At 55.1% G+C, this 21,022-nt stretch overlaps 1 protein-coding gene across 3 annotated transcripts in view; it reads right to left on the bottom strand.

Moving 5' to 3' along the window:
* The window catches only part of Adamts13 (ADAM metallopeptidase with thrombospondin type 1 motif 13), a 31,281-nt gene that overhangs the window by 4,550 nt on the left and 5,709 nt on the right, over positions 1-21,022 (bottom strand). For all 3 annotated transcript variants that reach the window (XM_078048553.1, XM_078048554.1, XM_078048555.1), the window contains exons 4-23: positions 19,341-19,424; positions 18,928-19,052; positions 18,666-18,812; positions 16,863-17,003; positions 16,148-16,310; positions 15,064-15,168; positions 14,248-14,399; positions 14,096-14,159; positions 11,433-11,559; positions 10,796-10,944; positions 10,350-10,470; positions 9,773-9,853; positions 8,707-8,888; positions 7,392-7,527; positions 7,184-7,313; positions 6,429-6,614; positions 5,381-5,570; positions 4,660-4,780; positions 2,956-3,085; positions 2,696-2,875 (exon numbers count right to left, since the gene is read on the bottom strand). In XM_078048553.1, the coding sequence (XP_077904679.1) occupies positions 2,696-2,875; positions 2,956-3,085; positions 4,660-4,780; positions 5,381-5,570; positions 6,429-6,614; positions 7,184-7,313; positions 7,392-7,527; positions 8,707-8,888; positions 9,773-9,853; positions 10,350-10,470; positions 10,796-10,944; positions 11,433-11,559; positions 14,096-14,159; positions 14,248-14,399; positions 15,064-15,168; positions 16,148-16,310; positions 16,863-17,003; positions 18,666-18,812; positions 18,928-19,052; positions 19,341-19,424 (2,714 nt within the window). The remainder of the gene's footprint in view (positions 1-2,695; positions 2,876-2,955; positions 3,086-4,659; positions 4,781-5,380; positions 5,571-6,428; positions 6,615-7,183; positions 7,314-7,391; positions 7,528-8,706; positions 8,889-9,772; positions 9,854-10,349; positions 10,471-10,795; positions 10,945-11,432; positions 11,560-14,095; positions 14,160-14,247; positions 14,400-15,063; positions 15,169-16,147; positions 16,311-16,862; positions 17,004-18,665; positions 18,813-18,927; positions 19,053-19,340; positions 19,425-21,022) is intronic.

Genomic DNA, 21,022 nt, shown 5'->3' with positions numbered 1-21,022 from the left:
TTCTCCTGCACAGATTCCAGGGCCAGGTGAGGGCAGTGCAGCTGCTAAGTCTTCTGCATAGTCACAGGATTCCCTGGAGCAGGAAAGGTTCTGAAGGGCTCTGAGAAAAGAGCCCTCTTGTCCCCTTTATCACATAATACCCCAAACCCACAGAGCTGCTGGCTGGCCAAGTGCCAGCACAGGAAGTGATGCCCAGGATAATGGAAAACAGATCTCAACGTGCCACCTCCTGTGAGGAGAGATGGGGTGTCAGAGATCCACACCACCCTGCTGTGTTAACTTAGAATCACTCAACAAGTAAGAATGGCCGCATTTTTCAGAACTGGAACATGAACCCAGGATACCTGTACTGGGGCCTGGGGTCCTAAATGCTACACACCACTGCCCTCATGACCTGTCGCTCTGCCTTATGTGGGATCAGACACAGGGTGAGGGCACAAGCCACAATGAGACACACCTCTTGGGTGTACAATCTCCACCGCAGCACCACTGGCACTGGGGCTATGTGACCTTGTCTGGAGGACAGTCCTGTGCATGGCAGAACAGGTAACTTTGCTCCTCCCTCTGCCCATAGAGACAGTAGCAAATCCCCCTCCCCAACTGTGACCACTAAAATATCCCAAAAGTTGTCAGGATAACCTGGGGGGCAGAACTGTGAGCTGAGATGCCCCTGCCCTGGAAGGGAGACCATGAGCAGAACTGTGAGCAGAGCACAAGCGCTAGGTGGTGGGGTGCTGAGGAGCAATAGGGCACAGTGTGGGTGTCTGGGCCAGAAGTCTGGATGTGTCTGGGAGAACACCCCTGCTGTCAGCAAAGCCAAGGCAACCAGAACCCCACAGATCCAGAGAAGAACTAGGAGTCAGGGAAGAGCTAGGAGTCAGGAGGAGCCCTGGAACACTCTGGAACAGCGAGGAGGCCAGACTGGCTACAGCAACATTCCACGGGAGCCAGAGCTTGTGTGTGCACGTAATTCCCATCAAAACCCCATACCATTTATAAATGTGATGTAAAAAAATAAAACGGGACTTCAGCATGAGCAAAGAAAGCAAGACACTTGCACTGTGGGTGCTACATAGATTCTGGTTTTGTCTTTTTTCCCTGGCAGGAGGGGATTGAAGCCAGGACTGGTGCATGCTAGGCAAGCATTCCACTACTGAGTTACACCCCACATCTTTTTTATTTTGTGATGGGGTCTCTCTATGTTGCTGAGGCTGGCCTTGGACTTGCAATTCTCTTGCCTCACCCTCCTGAGTCACGGAGATTATAGGCATGTGCCACTGTACCCTCCTTCTAAATGGATTTTAAAGCTACAAAACATAAAACAATGTGATATGGTTTAGGGAAAAGCTAGGAAAAATCAAACCAAACCTGGTAGAAAGCCCAGACATAGACTCTACCACATAAGAATTCAGGCTAAGGGATGTGCCATGTAGGGAAAACATCTACAGTGGAGGCTTTGTGGTCCCATCTGAGCCTCCCCATCCATGGATGGTGTCGCACCCTCAGGGTCCTGCAAACACCACCCCTAGGACCTTCCCACAGCTGAACACAGGACGACCACCTGCCTCTCTGCACTTGAACCGCAACTCCACCTCCAACACAGCTGGCCAGGCAGCCCTGTTTCCTCAGGACTGTCCATGTGCCACTGTGCTGCCCTGGAATCCCCAGGGAGCCTGCCTGGTGTCTGCACACACCAGAAGCCCAACAGACATGCCCTAATCTGTCCTGTCCCCTCACCTGGGTGGACAGGGCTCAAGACTCTAGGCCAGGCAGCCCCTGGCACTGGCTGTCGGGCAGTATCTCTTTGTCATTATCTCCCATGGACCCTCTGCATAACCCCCCACCCCACCCCCATCCTGCACATGAAAAAAAAAGCTCACGCTGCAAGCCACTAGCTGGTGGTGCCACCTACGACACACTGAATAAGGGAGCCAAAGCTCCCTATGGCCAGGAACTCAAGGTGTCCCCCTCATCCCTCCAGACTGGCTAGAGACAGGAGGCTGGGAGGACCTGGAGAGGTTTTCTCCCTACTGGGGATAAGGTTCTCTGCACCGAGGTCCCCACCAAAAAGCTCAGCACCGAGGACAGAGCATTCAAATCAACCCTCTTCACAGAAAGGGAAACTGAGGGTGAACAACAGCTGTGTCCATAAGGATGTGGGGTCCCCACAGGGCAAAGGTGTCCACTCTAACACATGTCCCAGCACCAGTCCACCCTGAGCCTGCCCACCAGCCCTGCCACCTTCCTTCCCTCCATGTTGCCGTGTCACACCCAATGCTGCCAATAAGACTGTAGGTCTCACTGTCCATCACTCCTTGTCCTATGTCAGATCCAGGAAAGCAGGGAAAATCATCTGCTTATTCACTGCTGTGTCCCTGGCTCCAGAATAGCACGTGGGCACAGTAAGAGCTCAGTAAAGAGCAGGTGCTAGCCAGGGCTGGGGTGTGGCTCAGTAGTAGAGCGCTTGCCTAGCACACGTGAGACACTGGGTTCAATTCCCAGCACCACAAATAAAAATATTTTTTTAAAAAAGAGAGAGAGAGAAGAGAGAGCAGGTTCTAACTAGAAAAGCAGAGTGCTCCCATAGCATCTGGGTCCTGAGCAATGCACTGTCCATGCAGGATGGCCTCAGATCCCCCCACAGCCTTGGGAGGGCACCAAGAGCTTCCAGTCTTCTGGGAAGAGGCAGGCTCACCTGGCTGGACAGGGTTCTGGGCTGCAGTCCTCAAAGGGGCCAGGCCGGGGCACTGGCCAGCACTTGGAGTGGGGCAAAGGGACAGGGCGGCCGTGGTCCAACCTTATGCAGCGCACAGCCAGGGGCACCTGACCCCCTCCACAGGTCACTGGGCACGGTGCCAAGGCTCGAGCCTCCCACCTGCAGGAGGAAAGCCGGCACTCCATAGGAGACCACCCCCAAGTCAGATGCCTTCCCTGCAGCTCCCCTCCCCAACTCACCGAGCGGGGCACGGGCCAGCCCAGCAGACTTCCTGCCGGCTCCCAGGCTTGCCAGCCACACCACACAGCTCTTCCTGGACAGGTGTCCCCAGGGCAGAGTCCATGCACAGAAAACGCAGCTCCATCAGACCTGCAGCAGGAAGCAGGTCCCCCTCACCCTGAGAGGCAGGTTCATCAAGGACCTACCTGGAGCACAGGGCAGCTCTAGTAGATGAGGCCCACTTACCATCTGTGTGACTTGGACAAGTGACTTTATCTCTCTGAGCCCATGCTCATAAAACATAATGGCATCTACCTTGCAGAGACATTTATAAAGATGTGGAAGGACAGCCGTGAAGTGCCTGGTGCACAGTAAGTGGGAGTGGCTGCTGTACCAAGAGGCAGGGTTAGTGCCAGGTCAGGGCACCTCCGTGGTGCTCACTGTCAGTGAACTATCAAGGCCATCACTTCTTTGGGATCCCCAAAAGCAGTTGCTTGCTGGCCTCAGTTCTAAGCACACTGATATTGGACTGAGTGTATGGTTAGGACTTGTGTATGGAAACACTGCATATCACATCTATGTATCTATCATCTATCTATCCATCCATCCATTTATTGGCACCAGGCATTGAACCCAGGGACTCTTAACTACTGAGTCTCATCCCTAGCCCTTTCTATTTTTATTTTAAGACAGGGTCTCAGTAAGTTACTGAGGCTGGCTTCCATCCTCCTGCCTCAGCCTCCTGAGTCACCAGGATTACGGATGTGCATCACTGTGACTGGCTTCTTCCCACAGCCATTAGGGTAGAAATTAAATTCTTTTAAAACCAGAAGATCATATTGATGAGCATATGGAGAAACTGGACCCATGTGCTCAGTCAGGGGGAATGCAGGGTTCTGCTGTGGAAAACAGTACAGTGCTTCCTCCAAAAATTAAACCTAGAATGCCCCTGTGACCCAGCAGTTCCACTCTGGGTGTCATTGAAATACCGAAGGCCGAGCCTCAGCACCCACACTCGGCGCAGCAGCACTCACTGAAGCTAACTTGGAGACAAGCCAGGGGCCGTCCTCAAGTCTACACAGAAAACTTTTTAGACTTAAGAAAGAAGAGAGTGTGACACCTGCTACCACATGGAGGAAACTTGGGGACATTATGCTAAGTCAATGAGGCCAGTTACAAAGGACGAACCCTGTGGGACCACACAGATCTGGGGTCCCCAGAGGAGTGAAACCACAGAGACAGTTGGGAGACTTCAGGCAGCAGGGCCTGGGGGAAGCTGGTGTTGGGCAGGGAGGGCAGTACTGATGGAGAGGCCTTAGAGGAGGACAGTGACACTGGCGCAGGGCAGTGTGCATTCATTAATGCCCTGAACCAGACACTACAAAATGGTTAAGATGCTGAGTTTTATGACAGGGAGCAGTTTACAATAAAAAATTGGAAAAACAAAACAACATTGTATTTCTTAAGAGTAACTTTGCTTCTCTGCTTTGGTCACTTTGGGCCCACCTCTCGCAGCTCTGCAGAACTGAGAGACAGGTTCTCGGTGCCAACCTTGCTGGGTACTATCAACCTCCCTGTTTTTCAACCACTCAGGGAACACAGGTAGAGCAGGCAGCAGGCACTTGGTTCAGGTCTCCTGTGAGCCTGCTCCTTAGCACTACAAAGCAGAAAGGGAAGAGAGCTTGTGACCATTGCTGGTCCTCAGGCACGCTCTGGGACCTCACCTCGCCCACAGGAGACAGAGCATGGCCCTGTCAGAGGAGTCCACATGTGTGTGGCCTGAGCCTCTAGCCTGGCACTGCCCAGTGGCAAGGGGGCCTCTTCCCCAAGAGACGTGGTGTCCAGCTGCAGGATGAGAGCATCTGGTGAGTGGATCTGGCATTCCCACCTCCACCCTGGGTGCCCAGCTCCCTGGCCCCCATCCTGACCTCCTGAGGAGAGAGCAGAGAGAGCAGGAAGTGGCTGCACACATAGGGCTCCCCCTGCTGCTCCTCCTGCTGCCTCTCAGCCCCTATGGTGCTCTGTGTACCCCACTTCAGCCTTTGTGTCCCATCATGGAGGTGTTCACTGGGTGGGGCTATGAGCTGGGGATTAGAAGTGGGGTCTGTAGGCATGCCTGGCCTGCAACCCCCAGCTGGGAGGGGCTGGTCTGGTCAGTTTCTGAGAGCAAGGCCACTAAGCCCAGAACCCCTGGATGCCAGGTGGGGCAGCAGCCAAGTCCAACCCTCCTTGGATGCTCCCAACAGCTCTCTATCCTCTGAGCCTGGCTTGCCCCTCCCAGGGCGCTCCAAGTCTGTCCTCTGGCCAGGGTAGCCCTCACAGCACCCAGCAGAGGGATGGTGCTCTTGCCATGGCCTGCAAAGCACTGCTAACCAGCACTCATTGCTCTTCTCCTAGCCAGGTAAGAACCAGAAGCCTCAGCCACCTCCTGCCCTGGTCACTTACCTGACTCCAGCCTGGAGGACATGCCATCCTGGTACAGGGCTTGAGAGCAGGTGACCTCTCATCCATGCAGCAGGGCCCTGTAGTTGCTGGTGCCTCCAGGCCATCTGACCCCTGCACAGGTGTTATATTCCAGAAGGCCACACTTGTTCCACAGGCTACTGTGCAGGGGCCAGTGTCTGATACCTTCCACCTGAGACAGCATGAGACCCTCATCAGGCCCTGCTCTGCCACCTCGCTGTAGGCATGGTCCAGCTTGGGGGCAGGCAAGTAAAGCTACCCCCCACAACATCAAGAACCTAGAATCTGCCCCACAAAAAAGCAAAGTTCAGAAGTCATTCCCTGCAGCTCCAGACCAAGTGACCTTCAAGGCACTTTCAAGTTTCCCCAAAGAAGACCTCTTACATGGTGACCAGGCACCCCATCTGGTACCAGGTGTGGGGAGACAGAGCCATCCCTCCTGCCCTCCAGGAGCTCCCAACAGTGAGATGCTCCATGCTCCACTGCAGGGGCTGAGAAATGGGTACCAAATGGGGTCACAGCACCAGGTTTGGGGGACAAGTGGGTTTCAGCTGCATGCCTGGGCAGAGCTGCCCAGGTGCTGTGGTCAGAAGGATGCTAAGGCTGGAGCAAGAGCAGTGGCTGACTACAGTCTGCCAAGCACAAGGGGAAAGAGCCAGAGCCATGAGCGGGCCAGCACTGGACAGACGAGACAGGGGTCCAGAGAGGGAGGGGACTCATCCCAGCTGCCCAGTGGGAAAAAAGGCAGTGCGGGCTGTATGGTCGAGACAATGGTGAGGACAAGGTGATGTCCTCGGCTTCTCACTGCCACTCCACAGCCGGGGCTGAAAGTTCAGCCAGTGAAGTTAGTGGCCAGGGGCTCCAGGGCCAGGGGAACTCTGAAGGGGCATGCTTAGGCACCAGGTGTCACCACTTGTCACCAGGCATTACCAGAATGGGGCCTAATCAAAGGCCTTGGGAAGAGGGAACTTGGGAGGGTGGGCTCCACACATGGATGAACCCTGTGGGGACCCTCCCACTGCATGCTTGCCTGGCTGGGCAGGGCTGGGAGTTGCAGGTTTCCACCTCCACTGCTGGCTGCTGGGCCACCGCTCTGCACTGGGCCGGGGACAACGTCCTCAGGAGGCCCCCCTGTGCCTCCACACAGCTCAGCAGCCGCTCACGGAGGCCTCCCCCACAGGAGGCACTGCATGGGCCGAAGTCTCCAGCCAGCCAGCTGAGGAGCAGGAGGAAGTGTCCAGGCTGGATCAGGGGCCAACGGGAAAGAGCAGCAGGCCCTGGCCAACAGGCTTCTCCTTCTCATGCTTCTGGCCAACATGCTTCTCCCTCTTAACTCCAGATGTCCTGAGCTGCCCTCCAGAGGCCAGGTCTGCAAGGTTGCCCTGCACACCAAGCTAGAGGACAGATGCACAGTGGTGCAGGCAGGCAGCTGCTCCAGTGCTCCACCTAGCAATGGTGGCCTCATTCCTAACAGTACATTGCAGCCAAATGCTCCTGCCAGGCCAGAAGGAGCACTGCTCCACCAGCACCCCTGAGCCACCCACCATTCTCCCAGGTCCCCACCACCTTACAATGAGCACCTCAGCTCACAGCAGACTCAGACAAGGCTGACACTACCTCCCTATCTGTCCCGAGTCTCAGTGTCCCCATCTGCAAATCGGAGTCACCAACAGAATCTGCCCCACAGGGCTGACATCAGTACTACACAAGAACAGGCATAGAAGCTGCCCAGCCCAGGCCACCTGGGCCCCAGCAGCCAGGGGGACGGCCCAGCACAGCACTTACTATGGGGGGCACGGTGCAGGGTTGCAGGACTCTGGCCATGAGGGAGGCTGGGGGCTTTCTTGGCACTGGGCAGTCTCCACCCACTGCCCCCGGGCTTGGTCCAGGCAGCCATAGGACACCCAGCGCAGTCCTGCAAAAGTAGAGCAAGGGCTCGACCACCTCCACGTAGGGACAGCAAGACAGAGGCGAGCCCCAGCCTGGGCCTCACCTGCCCCACAGCTCACCGAGCAGGGCCCGCGTATGGGGGCCCATGCCCAGGCTGCCTGCTGCCTAGGCTGGAAGTAGGTGAAAGTGACGTTGGTGCGGGTGAGCTGGCCGTGCTCCTCGCTGTGCCGCCGATACACCTGTGTCACAGAGGGGAGCCCAGGGACTGTCCAGTGGGCTCCAGGGGTCACCATCATGGTCACCTGACTGGGAAAGCCTCTCCACACTCCAGTCCCCCAGCCCCAGGCAGGACAGCACAGCAGACAGGAGCTTCAGGTAGCTTTTGGGGTGGGGGTTATTTACCAAGGGAACTGGGAGGACTGGGGCAGGGAGTTACGGGAACATGGAACAGGGAGTCCCAAGTTGACAGGGGCAGACTGCAGTGGTACTCAGGAGCCACAGCAAGGCAAGGGGCACTTCAGCAGAGGGCCCAGGCAAGGGTCACACAGACCAGACCAGCATATGCCTCCAGAGTGGGAGCTGAGGTCCATGGCCAGCAGGAAGGGCCAGGGTCCCAGGGGCCTTGTGGCTGCCCAGTGGTCTAGCTTGACCCTCAGAGCTGGGAAAGGCTTCAACAGGGTTCCTGGGCTGTTTGCACTTCAGGAAGGGGCTGTGCCCAAGAAAGGGGCCAAGCAGGAATCCAGGGCCCAGAGGAGGTCACACAGTGGGAGGTGACATGCAGTATCTGCCCTGTTTGGCTGCCTATCACAGCCCACCTGAGTAAGTCCTGACCTGTTGCACCTGGAGGGGGGCCTAGGCTGCTGGCAGAACTGCCTGTAGCCAGTGCTGGGGTCAGCGCTCCTAGCAAGGGAAGGTGGGCAAGCTGAGCCACGTGGGGAGGCAGGAAGGGTCACGGGGACCTGCTCTGGCCTGCTCTGAGGGAACCCTGCTGACACCCCAGCAGGAGCTGCTGAGACTCTGCCCCTCTCTGAAGCCCTCCAGGGTGGGTTCCACTATACTAACTCCAGTCGACACCAAAGAACTAGTAGGATGCAATGCCCCTGAGCTCCCTCCACACCAGGGACCACTCCGCTGCCCACACCCCAGGAGGAGTGGAAAGCCTTCACTCCATATGCTCCCTGCAGAGCCCTCTCACCACTCCCAGAGCTCCAGGCCCTCCCCGGGCACCAGGCACAGGCAACTCGAATTGTCTAAGACACTAAGCCTGGGGCTGTTGTGCTTGCGTTTGGCCCACCACAGGGCCCACCCCCTGGGAGGCCCCCAAGGGGCCACTGAGTGAGAGGGAACAGATGGAGAAATGAACCCAGCTGGAGCCACTGAGAGAAGCCCCACTGGCCTCCCTCAGCCCTCCTGGGGACCTGAATCTCCATGTCTTCCTGGGCTGGTCCCCAGATGCGGATTTCCTCCAGGTAGGGCAGCTGGTCCTCTGTGAGGGTTACTCTGTACTCCACACGGCTGTCCTCCAGTAGGGAGGGGTAGGTGGTGCTGGGGGAGATGCTGCCATTCCCAGCCACAATGTAGCGCCCTCGGATCCTCATGGCTGTGAACAAAAGGTGGTTGGCACTGCGGAGCAGGTGCCACCCCTCACAAGTAGAGCTGCTCACCAAGAGGATGCCTCCCTGCACAGTGGGGGATCTGGGTTAGGGAAGGGTGGAGGTGACAGCAGGGCAAGTGGGCAGGAGGGGCGTTCTGCCAACAGGACGCAATCTCCATGGCCCTGTCTACCACCCTCGCCTAAGGAGCTGGTCCTCTTGGTGTCTAGTCGGGTGAGACTCTCGGTGTGCACCCCTCTGCCATGGACACATGCATCCTGCTTAAGGCTGCCCCACAGCACTGGCTCTGCACCTCGTCCCAGAAGCTGGTTAGGGCCTCAACCTCTGCCCCACCAGGTGCCCCCATGAACAGAACACACATGGTTCAGAGCTCAAGGGCCCCAAGACAAGCACCCCCTTTCAAGGGCTCAAAGGTCAGGAGGAGGCACACTCAGGAAACAAAGGCCCACCATAGCCCTGAAGAGTACACAGGTGGCCTTTGCCCTGACCTGGAGAGAAGACATCTGTTTCTGGCATGGGCTGGACTTGCCAGAGCTCAGGGTGGGGCTGACACACCTGGCAGGCATAAGCCAGGGCTGGCTGTGCAGAAAGAGCAGCCAAATGATTAGGGAGGGGCTTTGGGTCCCCTGGAGGTTCATCATCCAGGACAGCCGTCACTCATTCACTGAACAATCACACCTGTGAAATGAAGCCCCTTCCCCAGAGTGAGAGCAGCTGTGGCTGGGAACTCAGGGAGTTCTGGGAGCCCTCCCAGTGAACTAGCAAACCCCAGTGGCTTAGGGAACCCCTGCACCTGAGACTGGAGTCAGAAGTGAGGGCCTTGGGACTGAGATGACTGTTCAAATGCAGTGGACCTCCTCTCTCGACTCACCCAGGTGCGTGAAGAGTGGCCTGTGGTTGACTATGTGCACGTTGGTCATGTTGGGTGTGACCGTCAGGAAGGTGGCATACTCTAGAGAGAAGCAGAGCAAGGTCTGTGTGGGCCTCGTGTCACCTACCTTACTACAGGAGCCTCCACAGCCAGACTGAGAAATTCTAACAATGCCCCAGGCTGCTTCCAGAGGCAGTAAGGCCTCCTCACGTCCTCAGGGCCATCAACACCATGCTGGAGGGCTGGTGCTGCCCCAGCCAGGTGCAGGATCCCAGGTCCTCCAGCCCTGGGGGACACACCAGGGGGAGCAGGGCTCAAGTCCTCCAGGGACCACTCAACACTGACACCCCTCCTATTCCCTCACCTTGATGGTGTTTCCTGAGTGGGAGGAAGAGGCTGGCCCACCACAGACTGCACAATGACCTATTTCTCCACATCACAGCTCATGAGCCACTGTTACTAAGGCGCAGCAATCCTGGTGGCCATATCATCACCATGGGAGAATGGCAAAGTGGGGGAGGCAAGCTGGGACCTGGGGAGGCTGGAGGCTGAGCAACCCTCCCTGAGGTGGCCCTACCTTGGGCTCTACCAGCCGTGAAGGAGCCCTTTTGTGGGCTGCACGTGCTATTGTCCCCTCCACACACATGGCATGCATCCCACACCAGCCGGGAGTCCATCCTGCCATCGCAGCCAAATGTCTGTAAAGGGACCAGCGGAAGGGGGGTGTCATGGGAGGTGCTGTTCTCCCAGACAGCCCTGTGGCTCCAGGACCAGGAACTCATACAACCCTTAAGTCAACACAGGAACAGGGCTTAGAGGGTCAAGCAACTGGCTCAAAGCCCCGGCATGGCCTTGCCCAGGCTGACCCCAAGCCCCCTATCTCCAGCACCCCTCCCCTGCAGACCACAAGGCAGCTCCACTGCAGCCAGCACTCACAGGCTGCCCCTGGAATCCTCCCACAGGCAGAGGTAGGCCTTAGGCCACAGGGGACACAGGGCACTTGAGCTGTCCACACACACCCACCCTGCAGCTGCCAGACACACACAGGCTCAGGGCCCCGTCCTCCCGAGGGCCGCTCGGCACACACCGAGTCCCATCCAGGAAATGGTCTCCACGCCTCACAATGAAGCTCTTGCCAATGGCCCGGCACATGTGTCTGCACAGAGCATCCCCTGGGAGGACAGAGTGACAAGAAACCCTGATGAAAGAGGTGGGAGGGAGGGCAGTGAGCTAGGTCAGGAAGCCCCATGGGGACCATGCTGCAGGCTCCCACCTGCCAGCCCTGTCTGGCTACATCCTCACATCTGGGCTCCAGGTTTCTATCTTCTGAAGCAACGATGATCATCATCTGATAACTGCTGTTTCTGAATTATAAACCCAGAGGCACACTTGGCATTTCCCTGCATGACTTCCCTGAATCCATCCACAGAGGGAGATGCTGCTATGGTCTCCATTTTACAGATAGATAACTGAGACTTGGAGATGAGACCTCACTGCTCATCTGCTGGCAAGGCCAGGCTGGGCCACAATGGAATCCTTGGTCTGCAGCATGCCAGAGGCTCACCCTGGATCCTGCTCCAACCAGCAGAGTGATTATGGTCAACTCTGCTACCTGGTGGGGGGGGTCTCCAGGCCAGCACCCCTGTGCTCCACAGCCCACCTTGACTGTACTGTGCTGCGGCACTCCAGTGGTAGAAGGAGGGGATGCCTGGGGAGAGGTGCAGCGGCTGGCCATCAGTCTGGGCACACTGCTCCGACATGAACTCCAGCTGAGTCTTCTCGCAGGCCTGGTCAGAGGAGGCAGAGGATAGGCTCTGGTCACAGGAGCCAGCAGCCACCTGCATGGGGGGAAGACGTGGGGCAACCCAGCCCCATTGTGCCTTGACTCTCTTCTCTGAAGAGTGGGGGCAACCAGAGCACCTGCCTCTCTGCTGATGAGAAATTCTAGATAATCTGTAGGAGATATAGGGCAGCAACAAGAAGAGGGCAGGGAACAGCAGTGCTCTTGGGACCACTCCCAAGGCCTGAGCCTGAGGAATAAAAAGGGCTTGTGGTGTTCTTTGCCTACCAGGTGCATCAGGAGCAGGTCCCAGAAAAACTGAATGCTCAGGAACAGAGGCCCAGCACTAAGCCCCAGTGCCCAGGCAGGCAACCTGGCCACTTCTACACTGGAGAGAAAAGGAATGGAGTGACCCCCTGGGCAGAGACACTGAGGTGCTGCCCTCTCGGTAGCTGCCCTGCAGAGACCCTCCTCTCAAGGCCTGGGGAGGCCTGGGGAGGCCTGGGGTGTATGCCTGAGAAGGCAGGGAGGGAGCTGTCACCACACAGCTAGGGCCAAACCCAAACCCAGGCCACCCAAAGCAGCAGGTAGGTTTTAAACAATGTGAAAAGAATCATGCTACCATTCCCACCAACTAGGATGGCGAGAATAAAAGAGCAAACACACACAGAGCAGAGCACGTGCTGCTGGAGGGGGTGTGAGGCAACTGGAGCCCTCACTGAGACACTGCTATCTCTGAGTGATGGGATGCAAAAGGGACTGGGCACTGTGGCACTTTTAGAAGGTCACACAGTCACACAACGATTCCCTTTTAGGTATTTGCTAGTCTGAATGTTGAGTTTACCCCAAAGGCCACGGGCTGGAGGTTTGGTGCCCAGGTGGTGCTAGGAGAGGTGGTGAAGCCTTTAAGAGCTGGGGCTGTGGGGAGCACCTAGGTCAGTGGGGCACAGCATAGAAGGGGATATTGAGATCCAGCCCCTTCCTCTGGCTATCCTTACTTCCTGGTGCCATGAAGCCACAGCTCTGCTCTGTTGCATGCTCCCCACCATGATGGTCTGCCTTGACCCTGGCCCAAAGACAAGGTCAAGTGACTGTGGACTGAAACCTCTGAGCCAGAATAAATCTTTCCTCCTTATAAGTTGATTTATCTCAGGTGTTTGGTACAGCAATAGAAAACTAAATGACAGCCAGGGCTGGGGTTGTGGCTCAGTGGTAGAGCACTTGCCTTGCATGTGTGAGGCACTGGGATCGATCCTCAGCACCATATAAAGATAAATAAATAAAATAAAGGTATTGTGTGCAAATACAACTGAAAATACTAAATAAATAAATAAATAAATGTTAATGGGTATCTCCTGATGTCATGAAATACATGTAAGTAGTAAAATGGTTAATAATAAAAAAAAACTAAATGACAGTATTGCTATGGTTTGGTGATCATGTCCCCTCCAAAATTCATCTTGAAACTGAATCCCCAAAGCACCAGTATTAAAGAGGTGATAGGATCATAGGGCTTGGCCTTGTGAATGGGGTGGCACCCCCTGTGAATGGACCAGGTGAACCATGTAGGCCCTTTTCCCCTTCCTTCCCTTCTGCCATGTGAGGGCCCAGTGACTCCCTCTGGAGGATGCAGCAATAAGGCACCATCTGTAAGATGCAGAGGGCAGCTCTCACCAGACACCAAACAGCTGGGCCTTGATCTTAAGACTCCCAGCCTCCAAGACCATGAGAAATAAACTTCTGTTCTGCATAAACTACCCAATCTGGGTATTTTGTTATAGAAGCACACATTGACTAAGACAGGTAAATATAGTCAGTAGAACAGACCACAGAGACTCCAACAAGCACGTGTGCAAGCTCACTCATAGCAGGAAGACCCCCAGCAGTCAGAAGGTGGAACCAACCCCAGTGTCCTTCAGTAGGCATCGGTGAACAAAAGGTATTCCATCTTAGGGGATGCCACCCAGTCTCAGAAGGGAAAGAAGCACTGACATGCGCTGTGACGCAGGTGAGCCCTGAAAAGCACTCAGCAGAGAAGGCCAGGCACCAAAGACCACACAGCTTTGGCGGCCCCTGCCAGGACCCAGAACAGATGGAGCTGCAGAGGCAGAGAGTGGACCAGGGGTTGCCAGGCAGGGAGGAGGCCAGAGGCTGCTCACTGAGCAGAGTGAGCTCTGAGTGATGGAAATGCTTGGAACTTGACAGAGGGAGTGGCCCCTGGCACGAGTGTGCTGGACGCCATGTCGTGCACCGTAGCACCGCTGACTGTGTTGCAATTCACCACCACACAGACATGGAAGGGCCTCATGCTGGTGGTGGCATATTCTCAGGGGCAGCCCTCCTGCAGGGGTGTGCTCTGCAGAGGGAGGGCGACCGTTCAAGTCCCTGCTGGTCACTAGCAGGACTGTCCTGTGTCTCGCACTGTGCTCCCAGTGTCCCTCTCCAGAGTGAGGTGCGAGCCTAGGTCAGCCAGGGCAGCCCTTTGGCTCTCCGAGGCCCGCCATCTCCCACCCTGCCCTCCTGGCCCCAGCTGGCTGGCCTACCTGGGTGTTGCACATCTCAGCCTGGAGGTCAGCCCCGACACACGCACGCCCTCCAAAGGCAGGTCTGAAAGTGCCCATGAGACAGGGTGAGAAGTGACCACTGCCCCAAGCAGGGAATGGAATGCAGGGAAGAGCACCCCTCCTCACAGTACCTGGGGTTACTGCAGCGCCGCCTCCTGGTGGCCACACCTCCTCCACAGGAGCGGGAGCAAGGGCTGCGGGGACCCCAGCTGGACCACTGTCCATGCACTGCTGCCACGGGGGTCAGCTCTGCCAATGAGCGGCAGTGACCCTTGGAACACCACTGCAAGACAGGGTAGCTGCCTCTCCACCCTTACATGGGGGCCCCAGACCCTAGGAACCCCACACACACCTCACACTACTTGGGAATAAATGCTAAAGTGACAGGTCAGGCCAGCAGCCCAAGGACAGAGGATGGGTCTAAACATCCAGTGAGGTGGTTCAGGGAGCCCTGGGGGAGATGGCATGGCAATAAAAGGGCGTCAGGGCAGAAAGTGCAGGCTGCACTGTCAGCCGGCAAACCTTCTCTGTCCAGTGGAGTAAAACGCGATGCCCACGCCCAGAGCTGGAGGAGAAGGTGGGCTGTGGCATGATGCCTGGGAGCAGGGATCCAGTAAACCCCACATTCCAGACAGATGTGGCCAGGGCAAGGCTCCAGACTCAATAGATCCCACCACCTTAGCAGATACAGAGCAACCTCCCACTAGGGTGTTGACCCCACAAACCTAGAAACCCACCCACCTTCCAGGCCCACAGAAGGCTGGGGTGAGTCACAGACAGGCGACACCTATGGTGCCCATGAGGCACACCTCCTGACGTGCCAAGGTGGCCACCAGGGATAGCTCCAGGCTCTCTGCCTGCCCCCCACCTTAATGAGCTCCTACCCCTACTCCAGGAGATGCCCTGCGAGCACACACACAGCTGGAACATTCACTCCTTGCTCTGACCTTCTCCGTACCACATTCTGTCCCATCGAGCAGGGGAATGAGGCGGCGGCTGCAGCTACCTTGGTCCCGAGGGTCTGTGTGGCAGGAGAGAGCCTGGCACATGTCCTAACAGGGAGTCAGGTGGCCAGCTCAGGGACTGCCCCGACATTGTCCCTCCCAGACCATAGGGCACACTGACACAACTGGTACTGCTCCATGGCTACTGGTGGGTGGCCTAGGAGGACAAGGGAACCTGGCCAGGCCAACCATGTCTCTTGAGGCCCACAAAAATGTTTTAATTTATTTTAAAATCAGATTAAAAATAAATGGTTTAATAATTTTAATATATTTGTACTTAAAATAACAAAAGTTCATGCATTTCATAAAAATACTAGAACATAGTTTTTAATATTATTTTACAGGGCTGAGGTTGTGGCTCAGCAATAGAGCACTTGCCTAGTATGTGCGAGGCCCTGGGTTCAATCCTCAACACCACATAAAAATAAACAAACAAAATAAAGATATTTGTCCATCTACACTAAAAATATATATATTAAAAAAATAATGGCTGGGGCTAAAGCTCAGTGGCACAGCACTTGCCTCACATGTGTGAGGCACAGGGTTCAATCCTCAGTGCCACATAAAAATAAACTAAAGGCATGCTGTCCATCTACAACTACAAAAAAAGTTTTTAATTATTTTATGAAGAAAAGGGCTCACCAGGGCAAAAGGGCCTGGGGTCCCTGAGTGTCCTAGGCAGCCTGGAAAGGATGTTCATCTTTGGGGGTGTCTATCCCCTTCATCTCCCCTCCCCCTGTCTGGGACATCTGCAGAGGCTTCAGATAGAAGGCCACTCCCTCCAAGAAGACCTCTGTGCTTAGCAGCAGGTTAAAAGCCCTTGGGCCGCCTGGGGCAGTGCCAGGACCAGCTACATAATTTGGGGGCCGATCCAAACACATGGGTAGGGACTTTTGTTCAAAAAATTTTAAGGATTTCAAGAGGCATCTGACAGCATTAAACCAAGGGGACTGTGGAACGGTCCCTGTGTGATGCCACCAGGCAGAGGTGAGCTGGAAGGGGCCCGGCCCTGGCCAGTTGGACTCACCAGGCCCTCCCTGGTGAAGGTGCAGGCAAAAGCCCCTGGGCCAAAGGCCACCCGGCACTGCTCATCTGCGCCATAGTAGAGGCCTGGCTGTGCATCCAGCAGGTGGTCCTTGGATCCAGATGGTGACTGTGGTGGGTCCCACGCGCAGGGCACCTGTCCCAAGCTGCTGCAACAGGCCCTGGCTTAGCCCCAGGGTGGACACCAGGTGGGGCTGGATGGAGAAGGTGGGAACAGGGGCTTTGGCTGGGGTGTGGCCAATTGGCTTGGGCTGGCAGGCACCAGGTGGAGGTGGGTGTGTAGCAGATGGAGGTGCTTTGGAGGATGGAAGAGGGGGCAATGTGACAGATGGACCAGCACAGTGGATGGAGGGGGAGATGCAGGCTGTTAGGGAGGCTGGAGGGAGGGGAGGATGGGAGGAGATGGAGGCAGATGAAGAAGGCACACTGAGGAGTGGGTGCAGGAATGGGGTGGGATGGATGAGTGGGTACAGAGAAGCAGGAGAGAATGAGGGAGTGGGGCCTGCTTAGGAGTAGAAGGGGTGGGTGCAAGAAGGGATGAATGCAGGGGCCAGGAAGGCTGGAGCAGTCCCAGGACAGGAAGTAGGGGTGCTCACTGTGCAGATAAGGCCTGTCTGATGGGCAGGGCAGTTCAACACTGAGAGGTAGAGGGTGGAGCCTCGAGGTGGGGAGTTTGTGTGGGGGTGAGGAGGCTGTACCTAAGCAGGTGCTGCAGCTGCCGGCGGCTGCACGTGGACCACTCCAGGCCCCCATGCACTGGTACCACACCATCAGATGCCATCACATGGCCACTGGGCTCACATTCACTGCCTGGTGCACCATCATGGTCAAGGCCAAAGCTGGGGGACAAGCAGGCGGTGGGAGTAGGAGGCGTTGAGATGGCATTGGGGACAGCAGGGGAGTTTCTGGCCTTGGGACTTGAGGTAAGCCCCAGGCCCTCTCTCTCCTCCCAGCCTAGGGAGCTTTTGAACCTGGGTTGACCCTTGGTCCCGCCACCTGATAGCTGGGCATGGCTGAATGAGTCTTGCCCTGCCTCCGTTGCCTGCCTGGGCAGTGGGGAGATGCTGGCCCAGAAGGGTGTCTTGCACCTCTTTTGGCTAATAGATATCAAAAGGCTATAACCACATGCAGGCAAGCTGATCCACGGTGTTACAGATCTGCAGGGAGCAGATGGGAATGGCGGGGGGGGGGGGGGGGCTAGGTGGCCTTGGGAGCTGCCAATGAGGCTTCCTTCCTTGGGGCTGGCTGCATGAGTGTTCAGTGTGTGGAAATGCATAGTGTGCATATACAGTAGAACTAAAAGTTCAAGAAGACATGACTGTCCCTTCCCTTTCTAGGCAGTTGGCTTCTAACCACAGCACTTTAGATGTCTCTGTACTATTGGACTTTTTACAACAATCGGGTATTAGTTCCATATATTTTTTAAAAAAATAATCAAAAAGAAAAGAAACTTACTACACAGGTAAACACTAATAGATAGGAACAAAGACCTACCCACAAGAATGTATAATGTGGGCTGGGGTTGTAGCTTAGTGGTAGAGGGCTCGCCTCACATGTGGAAGGCATTGGGTTCAATCCTCAGCACCACATAAAAATAAAATAAAGGTATTGTGTCCATCTACAACTAAAAAAATTTTTTTTTACAAGAATGTATAATGTGCCTAACTGGAAAAATTTGGAAACATCCTAAATATCCAACAAGAGGGGGTTAGTTAAATAATTGTGGTGCATACAAAAATGTTAGAAACCTAGGAGAAACGTTTGAGATGTATTTTAAATTGAAAGACAGGGTAACAAAGCAATGTATGGCATGATCCCAATACAGCAAATACAAATTATTTTGCCTACCCTGTGTGAGGTCCTGGGCTTAAGTCCCTCTCTAAGTGAGGGACTTGTAATAATTTTTACTGCCTGTTTTTTAAAAATATTTTTAAATTGTCGGGCTGGGGATGTGGCTCAAGCGGTAGCGCGCTCGCCTGGCATGCGCGCGGCCCGGGTTCGATCCTCAGCACCACATACCAACAAAGATGTTGTGTCCGCCGAGAACTAAAAAATAATAAATATTAAAAAATTCTCTCTCTCTCTCTCTCTCTCTCTCTCTCTCTCCTCTTAAAAAAAATAAAAAAAATAAATTGTCAATGGACCTTTATTTTATTTATTTATATGTGGTGATAAGAATCAAACCCAGTGCCTCACACATGCTAGGCAAGTGCTCTACCACTAAGCCCCAGCCCCAGCCCTACAGCCTGTTTTTTTTAAAACCTGAATTTTCTACAAAACTTAGTTTAATTGCTAAGTTGTTTTGCTTTTGGTGGGTTCTTTTAATCATTCAGTAATCAAGAAGTGTCAGATGTCCCTGTCTCGCTCCTACCCTTCCTATTTCAGTGGGTCAGAGGAGCAGACTCCTATTGGCAGGCTCTGCCACGCCCACTGCCCTCAAGACCACACCCTCCATCCTAGGAACCCAAATCAGCTCTCTGGCCAGCTGGTGGGGCACATACCTGTGCCCAATCTCATGGGCAATAGTGACCCCCAGATCGAAGCCAGTGTCCTCTGTGATGAGGCAGCTCCAGGAGGGGGAACAGACACCCCCCAGCTGGGTGACCCCCCGAACTTGTCGGTTGCCATCAGGCAACTCCAAGTCGAACCTTGACAAGAGAAGAGTCCAGGTGGGCACTGGTGCTCACTGCAGCCAGGCCACATGTGAAGAGGGCAGGAAGGTCAATGGTAGACAGAAGGCCTGGCCCTGAGGAGCCCAGCTACCTGGTGATGTAGAGGACCAGGTCGGCATGCCCAGGGTCTGTGACATCCACAGGGTTGATGGTCTGGCTCCACTCACAAACGTTCAACAGGGACGAGGTGATGTTGGCTGTGATGTTGGGAGCATCCTGGGGTCAATAACACAACCCACTTTTTAAGGATGGTGCAGGCTGTGGGTATGTCTCCCACTTGGTCTTCCTAACGACCTGGCATTGCCCAACATTACAGGTGAGAAGCTGAGGTTCCAAGAAGCACAGCTGCTCACCACACCTGAGAGCCAGGATATCCAGAAAGGGAGCAGGTCTGCCTGGCTGACAGCCTGCACCTGGTCTAGGGCATCCACAGGAAGGTCAAGAGGACAGGGAGTGCTGACTGCACGTCAGCTCAGCTCAGTAGAAATCCACCTTGGTGCCTACCTTGGTCTCTGTGAGAATGATCAGCTTCACCAGGTGCACACGGAACTGAGCCCCCAGGGACGGGTCCCTCAGCAGTTCTGACCCCTGTTGGAGGACAAACAGGAGAGGGAACACAGGGGTGGGAAGAGTAGGCTTTGCTCTAGGGGCCCTGTAGAGAGAGGGCAGGCAAGGGTGCTTCATCAGCATGAGGAGCCAGTCCAAAACAGTTGGGCAGATGCCCTTCTAGGAAGGCCAGTTAACATAAAGAAACCCACATGCTGGGGGAAGCAAACTGCCCTTAGCCTGGACTGTTCCAAACACACAGCTTCTCTCAGACTCTTCATCCTGCCCTTTCTACATCTACCTGCCAGCAATACCTGTCCTTCCTGCTTGAGGCCCCTCCTCCCCCGGAGCCCTCCCCAGCCACACTCCCTCTCCTGCTCCTGCTGGGGGTCCCTGAGTCAGGTGCAGCTCGAAGTCCACACACTGCTGTTGTTCATGCCAGCTTGTCTTTTAAAGGACACAGTCCCCAAAACAGCGATGGCCTTATCACTGTCCTGAGCTTGAATCCAACCTCTGCTGCTTCCTAGGCATGTGTTCAGGATCCTGTTCACTAACCACTGAGTTTCTGCATCTGTAAAATGGACATAAAGCCTTCCCTGGTTGTTGGCAGACTCAGAGACAGGTAGCTACGAAGTACTTGGCAAAAGTGGGTGCCCAGTGCTGACAACAGCCACTACCACCCTGGGCAGCATCTGGGCATGGGCAAGTCCCACCTCACCACCTAGCTGTCCTCAAGAAACATAAAGGACCAGAGGGAGCCTGTGCTGGGTGACTAGATTTCAGTATATGAGAACTGGAGAAAGGGATTAAAATCTGAAAGCAACAGTTTCAAACAATTTAGAGGAAAGACTTTTCACTGAGAAAACATCACTGTCAGGGCTTAGGCCTATACAGCTTGTTCTAGATTTGACCATGCCTATAAAGGGAGTGACCAACAGGTGTGAGTGGCTGCACCCAAGCCCCCTGCAGGATGAGGGGTGCACAGATACCACCTGGGTCAGTGCAGGCTTGGGGACGGGCTTTGGGTAGAATGACTAGATGCAGAGGGGGACTTCCCCTTTTGTCCAAAATAGGTGATAGACCTGAGGCTGGGACCAGATGAACCTCCTCTAGCCCACCTCTGGAGCAGACCAGGGGCAGGAAGAGACCAGTTTTCACTCATCATCTGAAGCTAATTTTCTAGATGTTCCTAAAGACCAGTTAGTCAAATTCCTAAGACCAGTTCTTAATAGCTGAATCTACCAGGTGGTATGCTGTCACTGCACCCTGGTGGGTAAACATCATCCGCCAGATTGAACCCTGAGGTTTGCAGGGACTGGCCCCTAGCCTGGAGTGGGTGTTCTCAATGCCTGTTCCATATGGCTCTCTAGTGCTGGCACTTCCGTCCACAGGTCTGTTGGGTTAGACTTGATAACTAAGTGGGTGAGATCATCTTTGCCTGACTGGTTGTTCTGAGGTGATGGTTTGTGGAGTGGTGTCCCCTGCCCTCCCTCATCCCTGTAAGAAATGGAAATGGGCCTCTCCACTGACAGACTGTCTGTTTAGACTTCAGACCGTTGATCTACCCTGCTTGTTCCTGAGCAGGAGGCTGGAACTGAGTGTGGGAGCAGAGGCTTGTGAGCAGCCTGCACCTCCAGCGT

Source organism: Ictidomys tridecemlineatus, chromosome 4, assembly GCF_052094955.1.
Source record: "Ictidomys tridecemlineatus isolate mIctTri1 chromosome 4, mIctTri1.hap1, whole genome shotgun sequence".
Lineage (NCBI taxonomy): Eukaryota > Metazoa > Chordata > Mammalia > Rodentia > Sciuridae > Ictidomys > Ictidomys tridecemlineatus.
The sequence above is the reverse complement of the archived record's forward strand: the minus strand, read 5'-3'. Positions and strand labels throughout refer to the sequence as shown.